General features: G+C 40.2%; 1 protein-coding gene across 3 annotated transcripts; it reads left to right on the forward strand.

The window, feature by feature from the left end:
• Positions 1-235: 235 nt before the first annotated feature.
• On the forward strand, positions 236-13,372 carry LOC137479992 (phospholipid scramblase family member 5-like). 3 transcript variants are annotated; one of them, XR_011002635.1, is made up of 9 exons: positions 236-380; positions 2,966-3,117; positions 6,467-6,512; positions 7,385-7,605; positions 8,536-8,697; positions 9,339-9,500; positions 10,373-10,455; positions 11,737-11,837; positions 12,836-13,372. XR_011002635.1 is itself a non-coding variant. In XM_068200773.1 (8 exons), exons 1-7 carry the CDS (start codon positions 368-370, stop codon positions 10,409-10,411), a joined length of 795 nt encoding a protein of 264 aa, XP_068056874.1. In that variant the 5' UTR covers positions 236-367; the 3' UTR covers positions 10,412-10,455; positions 11,737-13,372. The 3 variants fall into 3 exon arrangements, 2 of the variants coding, with proteins under 2 accessions (XP_068056874.1, XP_068056875.1); XM_068200773.1 differs by having other exon boundaries at positions 11,737-13,372; XM_068200774.1 differs by having other exon boundaries at positions 6,470-6,512; positions 11,737-13,372.
• Positions 13,373-17,127: the final 3,755 nt, after the last annotated feature.

The following is a 17,127-nucleotide window of genomic DNA, read 5'->3' on the forward strand; positions in this document are numbered from 1 at the left end:
AAATCCAGAATCTTTGTATTCTCAGAATAAAAACAGACGTTATAAAGCAGGATTTGAGGTCTAACGTGTTCATTTAGGCGGCCGGTGCACTGCAGCTTTGTCTCTGCGCGCTGGCTGAACTCTTTTCCCTCTTTCCCCTGCATGGATGGGCGCTGGGTCCGGCAGCCTCTCCCCCCGCGGCTCCGGCAGCGCAGCGCTCCGCGCCGGGCGGACTGCGCCGCTCCTCCCGCGCTCTGCCAGCTGATAGTGAGGACACAGACACCTTCTGAAGTTCTGTGCATGCTGTGCGCCTTTTTTTATTTGCTGCAACAAGAAAAGCCTTTTCTTTTAACCCGGCTTCCTTTGAAGAAGTAACTCAGGAAGCTTCATGGCCTCTCAAGGTAAGTGCATCTGTAGTCTGTATTTTTAGATCGTGTTTACAGAAAACTACAGTCTTGTACTTTTCCAGCAATCAGCAGTCTGATGGAATGAGCGTTTCAGGATAAAACCACATCAGTCAAAGCACAGTTGTTCTGTCTTCCTTTAATTTTTCAGCATCCAGCATCCAAGAGGCTCCTAAGGAGGCTAAAATCTATAGTAGGATGTTATTTGAATAAAATACATTATAAAAGGTTAGCCTCTGCATTCAGTTGGAAAATTTAGTGTTGGTATCTTGGTGTTTAAACCTGTCGGTATGGAATGCCTGAGAAGGGTGAGCACTGAGCCAAGGGTGCCACTCTTTTTGCACACTTCTTCCCTATTTTGCTTTGAAAATACTACATCAGCAAATGCTTTTCATGTTCAAAACTGGCCAGGGACCTGATAACTCCATATGAAGTATAATAATAACAACTGAATTTAATCAGATTACTGCTACCTGGGTGTGTCTGTCACGCACTGACTATAGCAGTAGCCATTGAGTACTCAGGGCAATGGGCAAACATGCAGCATTTCATCTAAGCAGCCTTTGCAATTCATTTTCTCCAGGTTTTCAAATGCTTAAACTAAGCAGAAGGATACAAATCTCTTTTTCTTCTAAGCGCAGCTCCATGGAGGTCATTCTGTTGGCATGTGCAGAGGCACGTGTTGGCCCAGGGAGTTTCAGCAATGTCTGTCTAGGTTTGCCAAAGTTTTTATCCCTCTTTCTTGCCCATAAAACACTCAAGACATTCTGCATCAGAGCACTAAAAGGTGCACAGGAGCAAGCAGGTTTTACAGCATTATTGTCCTCTTGCAATATAGGGTTTTTTGTTTCAAATTTTGTTTAGTCATATAAGAGAAATGTGGTTTTGCATATTTTTGATGTTTATCAGTTAGGAGAAATGGTTGAATAGTAATGCTGTGGAATATGGTTTTTAGTATGAAGAAACTTGACACATCACCTCTTTCAGGAACATGCAACTCTACAAATTATGTTTGTACAGAATACTCACTGTATCATATGGTAACTTTTAAGGTTCTCCATGCTAGTGATGAAATGGGAATCATACACAAAAATAGACAAAGTGTCAGACTAGCTCAAATTGTCATAAATATTTAATGTATTTACTGTTTGTTTTTTGTATAGCTTAAAATTTGACAGGTAGAACTGCAATTTGTTGTCTTTTTTTCCTCTTTATTATTCAAGAATAACACTAACACTGGGCTACTTCATGGCATTTCATGTAACAACAAGAGTAACGGCAGTAACAGAACCCTGTGAGGTAAAATGATGCAGAAGAGCACATAAAATATTTATTACCCAGTTATACATTTTTAAAAGCCAGCAACAAATTCAAAGGGGTTACTTCTTCCTGTGGTCTCAGACTTTGAAAGAAAGCAGTGGCTGCAAAGACAAATTAAGATCAAAATATGATTGAATGATGAATCTTTCACTGTGAGTTCAAATAATATGAAAGGATCTCATTTAAACCCACAACAGCAAAAAAGAGATTCAGACTTAGAGCCAAAATTCCTTCTGGACCTCAAACCCCATTGTGTCTAAGTATTGTCACACATGAGATAAAAATGATCAGTTTGGGGACTGCTGTCCTGGCAAATCACAGGGGCTCAGCTCAATACAAGGATTTGCCATTCAGATGGGGAGAGCTTCAGTTTGCTCCTCCTGGTTTCTGCAGAACCAGTGTTGCTGAAGGCCGAGGAACAATGTACCTGGAAAAACTAGCAGCGTTTTTTTGGCAATCCAGTGGTTAAGGTGGGAGATGGTGCCTGTGCCTGTGGAGCAGTGTGGATTTACAGGTGCCTGTGGCAGTAAATGCTCTTGTTACCTTCACAGCACTGGCCAAGGTCACCATCACTGTGCCCTAAAGGACTTCTTTGTGATAGCAAACCAGAAAACACAGCATAATGATATCTGATCCATTCATTAAGATAATAATGAATAATACACTATAAGAGGCTGTGTAGACTTTGATATCGGGGTTGTAATATCCAGCTTGGGGAATCTGAGATCCCTGGAAAGGTTATCTCTAATTAAGAGAAATTATGGGTGCCCTCAGGATGCTGGAAAGCATCTTGCTGGGAGCCAGCCCTCAGCAGCTCAGGGCACACTGGCACACAGGGCAGCTCACAGGGAGCAGAGCTGGGCAACCTGTGCTGTGGGGCTTCTGGCCACCCTGTGTGTGAGTCCAGGCCAGCTCCAGCCTTGCCACACAGGCTCTGTGCTCACCAGCTGTCAGAGCAAATCAGTTGCCCTCCAAGACTACATTTCCTGATTTAACTTCATCTGCAGTGATTCCCTTTTGCAGATCCTAAGGCAGCTTTATAATCAGTGCTTGATGTGTGGGACATCAGGAGATTGCTTTTGGGTCCTCACTCCTGCCCTGAAGTACTGATACAGTCACATGCAGAATGATGTTATTGTTCCAGCTTTGATTCAAGAAGCTAGCTGCTGCTCCTTGGTCCTGATGTTTCTGGGTTTTTTCTCTCTCTCTTTTTTTTTTTTTTTTTTTTTTTTTTTTTTTTTTTTTTTTTTTTTTTCCTGCAGAATCTCAGGGACAAACCAAACTAATCTTTAAGGATTATCTCCCTGGCTCTTCTGACATTCCTCAACAGAATACGCCTGTTGAACCAACAACTCTCTGGAAGCAAACATCACACACTTATAATTTGCCACCTGGTCTGGAGTACCTGAACCAGGTCCTGAATCTCTCTGAATGTTAGAATTGTTATGTTTTCCTTTAATGTTACTTTGATACCCTGGAGGATGAAGTTGTTTGGGTTTTTCCTCTTGGGGGGAGGGGTAGGTTGAGATGGAGAGGATTTTTGTTGTTTGATATTACTATGAGATAAGGAACATAGGAGAAAGAAAAGAAAGGAGAAATTCATTGCTGCCTTTCATTTTATAGAAATTAGATGAGCATAAGTCTGAGTGGCTACAAACTTGCATTAACTCTGTGTGAGGAAGAAAGTGCTAATGCCTGAGAGAGGAAAATGCTTGAAAATGGAGGCAGAGAAGTAGGTCATAGGTGGAGAAGAAAAATGAATGCCTAAGTCTTCTCCATCCTACTGCTAAACATCATTACTTGCTCTGTGAAATCTCTCAGCTCCTGGAGCTCAGAGCATTGATGGTCTGCAGCTCTGCTCCAGAAGTTTCATCTTCTCCTGAACATTTTTACCAGGATGGTCACTCCTTGCTGCTGTTTTGACACTGACTGAGGTCTGCATTTTACATGTGGCTGGATTGTGCCACTCTTACATGCTGAGTAAGGTGTCACATGCCCTGCCTGGTATGGGCAGGGACAGGATCAGGCCCCCAGCATAGTCAGATCATGATTCTGATACATCTCTGCTGTGTTTGCATTTTGGTGATGCTGGGAAATGTTTACTGCACTCAAGATGTGTATTTTAGGCACACATTTCTGCTAGTTTTGTATAGAAGCAGAAATGGAATGTATTTTATATTTGGAGCTGAGTTACCTAGACAGCTAATGAAATGGGGAAACTCTTCAGAAGCAGTCTTTCATTTCAAGATGCCTGAGCACAAAATGATATGTGTTGTCAATTACACAAGCATTTGCTTACAGACCGTGGAAGCTACATTTTTTAGTCTAAAAGTGATTGTGATAGTCAGTACTTGGCAGGTTACATATTCAGGCTCCTCTATGAACACAAATTACACCTCAGATTTACCCAGACAATGTAGGCAAGCAAATACTATCACTCCATTTTATAGAAGCTTTGCATCTGATGTTAAGACAAAAGAGCAGGTCACTCTCAGAGCTACAACTGGAACTGAAGAGCTCATTCATGTTTATTCTTGGCCTGTGCTGCAGTCCTTGCTAACGATTCTCAGTTTTCTCTGCAGTCTGAAAAGTGGGAAGCATGTGTGCAGTGCTGATGGTTGACATGGTCCCACAGCTCGAGTTTCTGTGCGGTGCAGAATGTTCTAGTGTGTGATGCTGAAGCCATACTGGCCGTGTGGCTAATGAAAGGGGCTCATTCAGGGTAGATGGGAGCATAAAGGAGGTCCCACCAGCAGGGAGATGGCTGCCTGCAGGATGCATGTGGGATTCACAGCTGCTAAGGTAATCCCTTGGGATTTATCCTCATGGACTAAGAGATTTTCACATAATTAAATGCTTGAATGAAGATGTTTCTAGCAGAACTTGGAAATTATTTATGCCACTGGGAAGATTTCTTAAAGATCGTGTTTCATTCTGTGTTTCATTCAAATGAACCTTTTCCCACAGCAGAAAAAGGTGAAATCTTGGAGAAGAATTTTCTGAGTACTTCAACTGCACGTTGTGCCACCACTCAGGTTTAACTACTTTTGTAAAAAGCTTCTTTGTTTAGACTTGATAGTAATAATACATCTTGTTTAGACATAGATGTAAATTTGATGCCCACAGAACTGAATACTGAGAATTAGCTGTGTATAAGGAATTTTAACATATCTGAGCTCAAGGGGACCAGGCCCTCGTTAAGCCAAAGGGCTTTGGGTGCTTTCAAATGCAAGTGCAGGATTCTCTCAATCCAGAAGTACCCCAATAAAAAAGCATCAGAATAACTGCCCTGCAGAAACCAGTGAAAGGCAAAACAAGGATAACAAGTGGTACTGCTGTGTTGTCTCAACATTGTTTATACATTGTGCACAGTAAACCAATAGACCAAAATCACTCAAAGCTTTTAACAATTCAGGGTCATTAATTTTCTTTTCCCTGTGAAAGTATACATGGGAAAAAGAAATCAATTTCAAAATAAATACTAAAATATTAAAATAGCTCTACCATCTTTAACTTTTTTATTCTCTTTCCATCAGCAGAGCCCTTCCCATGGGCTCCAAGAGCTCTCTCATGAGACCCAAACAACAAGCAGCAAAGATTCTTGGGAGAATATTTTTATGTCTCAGTATTTTTTATTATTTCAATTACTGGCATGCACATTTCTGAGATTAATGAAAGGGATGAAGAAGTTCCTCTTTTTACCAGCTTGTCTTTGCAGTCTGAACTAGCTGCAGGAGCTGACTAGAAGTGACAAATGTCTGCAACAGTTTGAACACGTACCAGGCATGATTTATCAATTTTAAAATATCCAGGCTCTGGAGAGCTGTGACACGGTGGTCTCAGAAGGTTGCTGTGTGCTTTGTGCCTGCAGCTGTGAGTAATGGCAAAACCCTGTGCAAAGCGTTTGCTCATCAGGAATTTACAGAAAAATTACAGAAAAGAGATTGGTAAAGCCTAAAACTGTCACATAAAGCAGGCATAAAAAGTCACATAAAACTGAAAGGTAGACGCAAATTAAGTCTTGTTGGTTTTATAATGCTAACAAGTGTTCTCCAAGAAAGAATAATTTGGAGGGACAATAAGCACAGCAAAGCTAGGTATCATGGCAAGCAGTTTTTCTCCTGCATACCAGCTTGTGGGGAAAGACATTTTCAGCAAGCTGAGTGTTTCATTGTTGTTTTGCTCATTCTGGTACCCTGGCATGACCATTTGCCAGATTCAGGGTGAAGGGCTTGTGTTCCTGAGATCAGACCGTTAAAGCTGGTGTGTGCCATCGTTGGCATCCCCTGACTGCCTTGCTGGGCTGCTCCAGCAAGGTCCTTTGGGATGTGGCCACTGCACATTATGAGCTTGAGCCCAGGCTCATTCACTCCTGTACTGCCATAGTGGCCAGCACCAACCTTGGATTTGGGGTAAGGAGCTTCCCTTCTGACAAAGAGAGCAACAGGAGCAAGAGTGGATTCTCCTTTCTGTTGCTGTTGTCTTCCTTATTCCCCCAGTGAAGATTATTTTTCTCCAAGCGTGTGGGTGAATTGCATGGCTAAGCACCTAATGTCACATTTCTCTAGCCATAATTTCAGAGAGAAATTGTAGAGATGGGTATAATTTGAGACATAATGAGATATCCTTCAGGCACCCAACCTGTGCACCTCTGTAAGGAAAGAAATCTTAATTACAGGGAGATGAGCAATAAAAATAGACATGTGACCACTGGCAGCCCCTGACTTATCCAAGACCCACCATCTTGTTTATTTTTTTTTGAGCAGCTGGACCAGATAATTATTCATCAGCAAGTGGAGCTTCTGGAAGGTATGGTGCAATCCTTATCACCTTTTAGCAGTGCTGGTACATGGGTGTCTCCAAAAGGCATCCAAGTCTTGTCCCCAGCTCACTGAAGTCACTGTGAACCCTCCTGCTGCCCTTGTGTCAGTCTGTTATGCTGTGATAGGGTGGGGAAGGCTCACTTTATTGTTTGCCTGTTCTGCAGCAAACCACTGAGGGGTGAGTTGTCTCTACAACAGTCCTAAATTCTCTCCCTCAGACACCTCCCACTCAGTGTTATTAAAGCTTAACCATCTTTCCATGGAAAAATTTATCTAACAATCATTAGCATACTATGAGAAATAAAGCAAATAGAGAAACGAAGGTCAGAAAACTTAAGAAGCAAAATATTTTCTAATTATAAAGTTTCTCAGAATTTCAAAGTAATGAACAAGTATTAAATACTGTAAAATTTCACTACCAGTAAAATACTGTAGAATGTATTTCTCCCATTCAAAATGGTTTTGGCCTGATTCTCAAATAACCTGCTGGGTGAAAGCTTTGTCACTGAGGTGGGGTAGTCTCAGGATGTTACTTTTCACAGATGATAAAGCCAGAAAAAGCCCAAACCAAAAACTCCAGAATCTGAATTCTCTGTTGTGATACATACTTTAGTGTACGGCAAATCAAAGTCTGAATTAATTCCTTCAACATACAGACCTGGCACTATTATTTCCTTACACTTGTATATTTTCTTTGTGTTGCTACTTCAGAACAGTTTTTTAAACAATCGTTGTCATAGTCTTCTAGAAAAAATGCTCATATATATATACACATACATGCACTAACATTATGCTAAAGTAATAACAAAGATTATATTATTATATTAAGTTAGCGTTCTACTTGTTTTGATTTATTAGCCATACTTGGCACAGAGACCTCCAGCAAATACGAGATAAAAAACCCCTTGGGACAAAGAGTTTACTTTGCGGTGGAAGAGAATGGCTGCTTTGACCGCAAGCTGTGCTCGCCCATCAGGGCGTTCACCATCAGGATTGCGGATAACGCGGGCCGCGAGGTGATCCGAGTCATCAGACCCCTGAGGTGCAACAGCTGCTGCTTCCCCTGCTTCCTGCAGCAGGTGAGGGACCCCCAAACCCCCTTTGTCCCAGCATCTCGCTGTGCAGCTCCTCCAGGGTGGCAGGGAGGAATTCAGGAATTCACGGCCCCCCCAACCCAGGACCTGCGGGCGGCCCTTTGGGTAGATACAACTGCTGATAAACGAGTTCTGTTCCCAGTGTGCCTCCTCCTTTCCATGGGACCTGGCTTTGCTGACCTCCCTCACAAAGCTTTGGTGTCTCTCGATGTCTCTCCAATCAAGTGACACCCCAAAACTACTTGCATTGACACAGGCAGAGATCACCCACTGAACTCCTGTAGGGTGAAGGATGGAAACTCTCTGAAGGCCACTGGGGTCTGTGGGTGGGACTTGGAAGCAGATCTCTGAGGAGGCTGAGCCTTCACTCCATGGATCTGCCTCTTCAGGGCCATATATCTCTGGGAAATGGCAGAACATGGAAGTAAGCTGCTTGGAGTGAAAAATGTGGATCCCGTAGAGCATCAGATCTTTCCTCCTTATTTTTTGACTCTCCTTTATTCAGATTTCTTTCTTGTGTTATGAAAACGTTTTAAAGGTTAGCTCATCCACTTACCTTCTTAGCACTTACCCTTGTCAGGATTTTTAAAGAAAAGGTCCTTTGGTAGTACAGCTACTTAAAATAAGCGTGTAGGATACTCCCTGAATACAATACATTTTTTCCCCAGTTCATAGCTTTTATAAAGTCTTTTATTGTATGTAAGGTGTTGGCTTCTGGTGCAGCTTTTGAGTTTGTCCACTATAACAACACCGTTGGACAGTTCTACAATATCTAGTTCCATGTTTGGTAAAGTGATATGTTGCTGTATTCAGTGGATAAATATCTTGTCATTATATAAACAATACACTCTCATGGAAAAATATATTAATATAAAATCAGCTAAAACATTTTTGTTGTTTTCTTTTATTTGCTAGCTAGAAGTACAGTCCCCACCAGGTACAGTAGCTGGGTACGTTGTACAGAACTGGGACCCTTTTCTGCCAAAGTTTACTATACAGAATGAAAGTAGAGAAGATGTGCTAAAAATAATTGGCCCATATGCAACCTGTGGCTGTTTTGAAGATGTTGACTTTGAGGTATGTTTTGTACAAGTGTTAACAATTTAAAAGTTTTACTACTTTGAATAAATTTCTGAGGTGAGAGGGAGAATGGGTGATACTTGAAGAAACCCTGAACAGTTTTCTGATGTGAACAAAGTGCTTTGACTTAGTTAAGAATCATAAAGGAATTTTTGGGCTTATCAACTTATCAACTCACTAGCCAAATTAGAAGACTCCAGTGGGTATTGTCTGAAATTTCAGTATGCTGTAAGAAACATGCAGATAGATGGCTGCTTAGTTGAGAACATGCCTGTCCCCTGAGGGGACAGTGGTCCACAGCAGTGGGGCTAGGGGAATATAAAAAACAAGAGAGGAGAAAAACCCACAACTTTGTGAAAGAAAGGCAAAACTGGAAAAAACTTTCAAGATTGCTTTCTTCCACTTTTTGTCCTCTCTAAAGATGCTGATGTTTCCAAACTTGAGACCCTTTCTTGCGTGCCACTCATAAAGGGAAATTTGACACTAATAGAACATTGCAGCAATAAGAATAAAAGGAGAACCTGACAACTATAGCATACTCAGCATGTCAGGACACAGTCATTAATTCTGTGGAGATGTCATCAGCGTGCACTTGATTTGTTTACATTTATGTCTGTTGCTGTTTTTCCTTTGTGCAGGTAAAAGCTCTCAATGAGATGACAACGATCGGCAAAATTTCCAAGTATTGGTCTGGATTTGTCAACAACGTCTTCACCAACACCGCCAACTTTGGAATCCAGGTCCCTGTAGATCTCGATGTGAGGATCAAGGCAGTCATGATTGGGGCTTGTTTCCTCATTGTAAGTGTGCAAGGTGGAGAGGCAGACCTATAGAGATGTGCAGGCTGGGGCCAAAGGGGCCCTTGCTGTCAGCTGAGAGCTGCAAAAGTGCAAACACAATACCTAAAAGATAAATTAACTAAAACATTTTAGTTTTTATAACTACTTTTTTTTAATGTTCCTAAATTTTTGTTTATTAAACTGTTTAAATAGCATTACACATCCAGTTCAATATTTTGTATGGCAGAATCAAATCTCAACATACATGTCAAACCTGCCAAACTTCTCCAAACCCCTTATTGTGTTTGAAGAAGTGTATGGACCAAAAAAAAAGTTATGTTGTTTCTAATGGTAATTTCAAACCAATTCAACAATTCTGTTGAGTGTTGTATGTAAGACCTTCAGGTCATATGAAAATTCCTACAAAAATTCCCCCGTGGAGATAACCATAACAACTATATGAGAAGGAGAATACTTAGTAGTAGGGGTAAAGAGAAGTGAAGATGCATGTTTTCTAGAATTAGAAATTGATATTTGCTGTGTAGCTCTTTTGCCAACATAATTGTGTTAACATGAAATGGTTTCAAAATCATCTGCGATACTTACATCAGAGACTATAAACCAAAATTATAATACTATTTGAATTATTCGCTGAAAAGTGTTTCCTTTAAAATTCCAACAAGAATTTAGAAATTTTGCTTTTAGTAGGATAGAAATGACAGTTAAGATTTTCGGATTGTCCCCTCCAAACTCCTGTTTCTCAGTGGCAGTGATAAAAAGTGATTGGCTAATATAAATACTTTATGTAACAAAAGCCTACAAGTAAGACTTTTGATAGTAATTTTTGCATATTTGTGCCTTCCATACCTAATTCACAGTTTGTTTATTTGTAGGACTTAATGTTCTTTGAAAATTCTTTGGATGGATTATAACAAGATGACAGAAACAATGAAATATGCAGAATGTGTTTCAGTAGGTAAAAATGAACATAAATTGATCTTCTTGCTTTGAAGGCTTATACATTTCTAATTCTTTTTCATTTTCTTCCCAAAATCGCTTGAGCTTTGGACATGATTTTGAACTGCAAAATTCCTTGTTCCTTATATGAAAAGACAGGGAGCTAATGATGATGTTTATTAAAATATGTCTCATGTAAATAATAGTTTTCCACTTATATTTTATATGTGCTGTAGCTAAACACATACTTTTCACACAGAGCACTGTTGCTTTGGAACACTGCTATTCTCTTCTTTCTCTTTTGATGTTCCTGCATGGGAAATCATGAAAGATTAGATGAAGGCTTACAGCATCACTGATGAAAGTCTATGTTTAGAGAAGCCTTTGAGGTTTTGCAAGTGCTGGTACCAGTCACTAACCACATGAGCGTGTGTTCTGCGGGTTTTGCTTTTTTATAATTTTAGAAGTAATTTTCTGATTTGTTATTTAATTAATAGTAGCAAACTGATTTGAAAGTAACAAATACAAAGACATACCCGATGGGAAGTTCAAGATGTTATCTGTTTCAGTGAGTTGGAAGAATGGAAGTTATGTTTGCTAGTAAGTTAATTTTGTGACAAAGATTGTTTTAATGAGTGACAGCCAGAAATTAGGCTTCCAGCCCTGGACTTGGGAATGTAAGTTCTATTCTGAAAATCTGGTCTTCCACTATTTGCAGTGAAGGCAGGCCATAGATAAAGTTTGAGCAATGGTCCTCTGTGTGCTAGTGGCTCTCAAATCACTTCCCTTTGTACCAGACAGTGTTAAAGATCCTTGCTGCCATCTACTCAAGGCTTTCCTGAAAAGGTTTGTTCCTCTTTGTAATATCTGGTGGCTGATAATTTTTCATTCAGACTTGCCTGAGGCCATCCTAGAACAGAATTATTCTTTTCCTTTGGCAAGCTCAGGTATTTTCCATTATGACTGTGCAGAAGGAGCTTTTTGCAGTTCAGCAGTTTCACATGGTTGTTCATTCCTGCAGCCACACCTCATCATACTGTTCCCAAACATTTCCACCAACTTTTGCTTAATACAAACTTCCTTTGTAGGAATGACATATATGCAAGACATAAACAGATTTTTTGCTGTTGTTGCAAATTATTTGCTGAATGAACTTGCTTATGCCTCTGAAAAACTCCCTTCAAGAAGCAAACCAGTACCATAAAATATTGGTGGCGAACCCGGTTGCTCTCATAGTCACAGTCAAGTTTCTAAGGGGAACATTTTACAAATCACTAGAAATGCTGGAATTTTTTTTTAGTGTCAACCAGTAATTCAATTCTTGAAAACAACCAACACATCAACGGAAAGAGAGGAGATAATGAATAATTCATAAAAATGAAAAAGAGCTAAATTTATCAGGTGATTACTTCTCAACAAATATTTAGACTAATTTTAAATTAATGTTCATGGATATGAATTCAAACACAGTGAAGTCAGGAAGTTGTAACTAACGTTCCCATAGTGAAATTAACTCAGGAATGCTTATAGATTTAAACAGTATGTTTTAGATTATATACCACACTTAGGTATTTATACAGATTTACATATGTCTTGAAAATAATTGTGGTTAACAAGCTCTGACAATCATCATTATCTGTTAACCATTTCACTTCTGCCTCTCGCTGTGACTCGTAGCAGTGCAATCAGGCTGCACGAGTTGGGAGCTCACAGGGAAAACCACTGCTGCCACCTTTCCCAGGAGGAAGCGCCCTGTCAGCTTCGTGGGCAAGAAGCTCCCTCGTGTGGAAATTCCGGAATTTGCAGAGGAATACAGAATTTGCACAGGAATACAGGATGCTTTTTGCTGTTCTTGCTAATCTTACACTGGTGTCGTTCTGTCAAATGCAGCTCCCGCATGCCTCACTGTAGACTGAGAAAAAGAACCAGCTTATTTTTTTCTCTTTAAATCCCTTTGGCATCTTAGACAGAAGTCACTGCTCTTGTAGCCCATAATCTTGGCTCTCGTTCACTGTTACTGAGCTGTGTGTGTCTGAACACTCGACTGTATTCAGTGCCTTAAGATCAGCAGGATCCCCACCTATATTCCACTTTTCCCTTGCAATTTCCAGTCTTCTTGTGGCCCTCAGCATTTCTCTAAGCAAATGTGTCCAACCTCATTGAAGTCAACACAAAATAAGGTTTTATTTACCCGCAGGGCTGAGTTTGGCTGTGTCTATGTATATACCTTGTAGATAAGCAATATGTGCATATAATTTTCAGTTAATTTCAACCAGATGATAACACTGGATTTCTTGCACTTAGTGACTTTGCTGCTGTTTTTTGTATTAATAGAAAGGTTTTTTTGCTGTTAATGTGTATGTATATGAGTATGTTTGAATGCCTCTGTTTACACTCAGAGGCAGCTTCTGGGACATACAAGGGCCGGCTCATCCCCTGGATAAAACAAGCAGTGGGGCTGGGATAGCTCTTGGTGCTTACAGCCCCCTCAGCAGCCTGCTTGACCTCTGTGCCACCCTTCCACCAGCATCCTGGTGGAAATTCAGTGCCAATGCCAGTTCTTTTCCAGCTGGGAGGTCACTCAGCTAAACCACAGCTGCCACACAGGGCAGATATCCATCCTCAGCAGAGTTTATGGATTCTGCATGATATTGCTAAAGAAGAGCTGATGTGTTCTAAGATATTAATAACCTACAGCTCTAACTAATTACTCTTTCTTATTAATGGCAATGTGTTTCATGTTATGGGAGCTACATATGCTCACTTTTCACAGTTCCTCCATGGGCTAGGAGTGGCTCCCAAAGGAGAATTCAGACTCTCCCAAAGGGTCACAATGTTTTTCTAAAGTAAATTCATGTCCTGGATATCATCTAGAAAGAAACGAGATAGCTCTAAAGAAACAGAAATTTTTGTTAATCCAGCCAAGCAAATATTTCTGATCAGTAGCCAAACTGTAAATCTGTGTAGCTCACACTCCTTGTGTTCAGTAGATGGCAGCAGCAGTTCATTATGACAGTATTTAGCTTTTCACACATCATAAGCTGTACCCAGGATGCTGATGGAAGTTCAACATACCTTTAACCTCTAATTAAATTCTACTCTTAACTGAAGGATTTTATTTTCTCTGTCTGATATTAAACCTTTGCCACACAATACTGGATTATCTTTATTGCCTGCAATTTACAGCTGAACTATTGGTTATTTTGTGAGATCTGGTCAGGGCATGGGGAGAATACAGTCTACCACAAAGTGAGCTCCTCTGGTCAGTACCTAACCTAGTTTTTGCACCTGGAGCATCTCTCCAGCTTCTGCAGGTGGACAGAGGACACTCCCCACCTTCTGTAGAAACAGAAGGTGCCATGTGTAAAGGAGAATGCTGTGTGGTGCTGTACCTAGATAGGTAGAAGGTTTCCATGGTAAAAGGTCATGTCATGATGGTCTGTCGCTGTGTGCTGGGGCAGAGGGGGGAAATCCCCTGTAGTGCCACAAACCCAGGTGGCACCAACACGTGGGGAGGAGCTGGTTTGCCTGTGGGAAGATCAGACACTTCCTGTAAGAGAGTGAAGACACAGAGTCGCTGTAAGTTATGAGATTCTTTGGTTGTCTGATAATTTTGTGGATGCAAAAGCGGCACAAAAGTACTTCTCTTCATAGACTTTGCTGTCTGTATTTAAAAAAAAAAACAACAACTTTTTGTGTCAATTTGGTTATTTGTTGGATTAGATAAACCTTGAAATGATCCAAAATGCACCTTTTTTAATAGAGTTGTCTAAGTGAAGCTGTTTGGAAAAACAAACAAACAAAAACCCCAAAAGAAATGTCCTTCTTCTGACCCTCAGTTGTATTGGTTCTTTTTTAGAATGGTATGTTCTATGTTAGAATCAAAAATCCTAGTTTAATTCAATTCAAGGTGAGTATTGAACAAAAAATTACCTGCAAGTCATTTCATCAGGACTCATTAACTTGATGTGCTTTTCCACTTTAAGATACTCACTTGTTTTTCTCTGTTCCAGTAACATTAGGTAAGTGCTCTATTTACACTTCTGATGTTTTGTATTAGAAAAACCCATACACAGCAACAACCAAACCATGAAACATCCTGCAGACTTTTGTTACAGACATTGCTCTGTGAGAAATACCTGTTTCTGTCTAGAAATAACCATGGGCATTTTCTCTTTCTGCTCCCTCCCTTATCCCCCCAGATCATAGAATCACAGAATGGTTTGGATTGGAAGAAACCTTAAAGACCATTTAGTTCCACCTCCCTGCCATGGGAGGTTTCACTACACCACGTTGCCCAAGGCCCTAAAGGAAATATCATAGTGCATGTGTTAAGGTCCAGTCTTGCTTCAAAAGTCTTTTCTTAGTCATATATGGATTGCTTAGAGAATCTTGGGTGAATTTTGGAGAAGGCTAATGATTGTATTAGTTTTCTATCTGTGTGTCTTTTCTGGACCCTTGAAAAACTATTTTTGGCCATCAGGAATCATTTTAAGCAGCTGTCACAATAATGCCCATTTATAGCAACAAGAACTGAGAAAAAAAATGCAGCCTGGGATCAGAACAAGGATTACTACTACAAATACCTTGTGTGTTTCAAACTTTCCTAGAATTCAAGAGAAAGTTTTGAACATTTTTTTTTTTAATATTTCTTCTGGGCTTCCTGAAGAACCTGAAGTGTCAAAATAAAACTATTTAAAAAAGAAAAAATCCTATTTACTTTGCAAATCTGGGGGAGATATTTTGGCTATTATGTATAGGATACTGTGCTGAGTGTATAGGATAAGAGTAAGAAAAGGTTTTAAAAAATAATTTGTTAATAATTAATAATCCACAGGACTTTCTGTTATAAGTTGAGAGAGTTGGGGTTGTTCAATCTGCAGAAGAGAAGGGCCCAGTGAGATCTTATAGCACCTTTTGGTACCTAAAGTTGCTGCATGAAAGTTGAAGAGGGACTTTTGACAAGGGCATGTAGTGACAAGACAAGGAGGGAGGGTTTTAAATGGAAAAAGAGTAGGTTTACATTAGATACAAGGAAGAAATTCTTTATTGTGAGGGTGGTAAAGCCCTGTGACAAGTGGCCCAGAGAAGCTGTGGCTGCCCCATCTGTGGAAGTGTTGAAGGCCAAGCTGGACAGGGTTCTGATCAGCCTCATGTAGTGGAAGGTGTCCCTGCCCATGGCAGGGGATTGGAACAAGATGAGTTTTAAGTCCATTCCAAACCAAATAATTGTAGAATTTGTTTATTTAATCTTCTCTTCTATCTCTACTTCCACATAATTGTAGATTAAGGCTCAGAACACCTGGGTGAAGACCCACAAGTGGTTCGTTCTTTAGCCAGGACTGGGTCAGAAACACTGCACTTGGAACCCTTGAAAAGACTAATTTACAAATGTTATGGTTTGAAATTCAAAGTATTTTAAAAAATGTTAGTATTTAAACCAAGAACTGTGTGCACTTGAAACTCCTTAGAGTTTGGAACAGTTTTAAATATTTCATTCTGGAATGTTTTAACTTAAGTAAGCCTACCCTATGACAGCAGCATCACTTCAATGCTCTGAAAATGCAACATCTGAGATAAAAACAAGTTTAGCAGAAGCCAGGACAAGTGGGTCATTACTTAAATGAACAATTTGGTAAATAAATTAAATGGTTCCCTGTCAGGAAGAGTTTTATCTCTGGTTTTATTGCTTTCAGACTCTTGAGGGCCTGGTATAAAATGAAATAAAAACTTGCAGAAGAGTGAAATACCACCAAGAATTAGGGTGTACAGTGTATTTTATCCTCTTCGACATGGTGGATATTGCCCTTGCAAAGTCAGTGCAGTCACACAGTTTGATCACTTCCCTTTCCTAATTAAGTCTAATAGAAGATCAAAGAGATTTTTTCCCTTTTGCTGATCTGCAAGATGGGTCATTAAATGTCTTTTGTCTACTGTGGATGCCCATACAGTATTCACCATTGTGATACCAAACCAGTACTTGCACTGTTACAAACACAAGGTGTGTGGTGGTTCTGTCCTTGCTGCTGAGGAAAAATGTTAACGGATGCATTTTCTGTGCTTTGCTCAATAATGGCAAACAGTGAAGAAGGAGATGACATGAATGTTTCGGGGCAATAAAATAAAGTCAAGAGACACTAAACCTAGGCAGGGCTGTAGAGAGAAGCCCTTGTGCAAACAGGCAGGTGTGTCTTTGGCAAGTACTTTGTTCAATAAGGGCACAGAAACAGCAACTGATATGCCAAGATCATCTGTGTCAGCAGGCGTGGCACCTATAAAGCACATGCATGTGATCCACAAAAACTTCTGTAAGGTGAAACTGTTTGCTTTTATCTGCAGTGATTGGAACCAGTGCGACTAGGTGTTCTGTTCAAGATCTGTGTTTTATCAACAATTGTACTCACTTCCTCCAATAAGTTTATGCTTTGGACTTCCATACAACCTGTTGTATGGAAGACGTGTGGTTTTATGGCTGGGGCATAAAAAAGATATATGCATGACCCAACTAATTTGAAAAAGATATATGCATGACCCCCTCATTTGGAACAGCCCCACAAAATGGTTTATCTCAACTCTTGTGGTCTTTTGCAGTTCTCTCCTGCCAGTACTGTGTTTGAGAGGTTTTAGCTGAACTATCACCACCCTGGGTAAGACCCTTGGCCCTGTCAAATGGGAAGGGTAAATGATTTTG

Source organism: Anomalospiza imberbis, chromosome 10 (genome assembly GCF_031753505.1).
Source record: "Anomalospiza imberbis isolate Cuckoo-Finch-1a 21T00152 chromosome 10, ASM3175350v1, whole genome shotgun sequence".
NCBI classification, from domain to species: domain Eukaryota; kingdom Metazoa; phylum Chordata; class Aves; order Passeriformes; family Viduidae; genus Anomalospiza; species Anomalospiza imberbis.

What these genes read in the sequence shown, in the direction of transcription:
- LOC137479992 (XM_068200773.1), top strand. An exon ending in GTCTGGAGTACCTGAACCAG is followed by an intron (nt 3,118 to 6,466) that starts GTCCTGAATCTC and finishes TTTTTTTTTGAG; the next exon opens with CAGCTGGACCAGATAATTAT. An exon ending in GCAAGTGGAGCTTCTGGAAG is followed by an intron (nt 6,513 to 7,384) that starts GTATGGTGCAAT and finishes TTGATTTATTAG; the next exon opens with CCATACTTGGCACAGAGACC.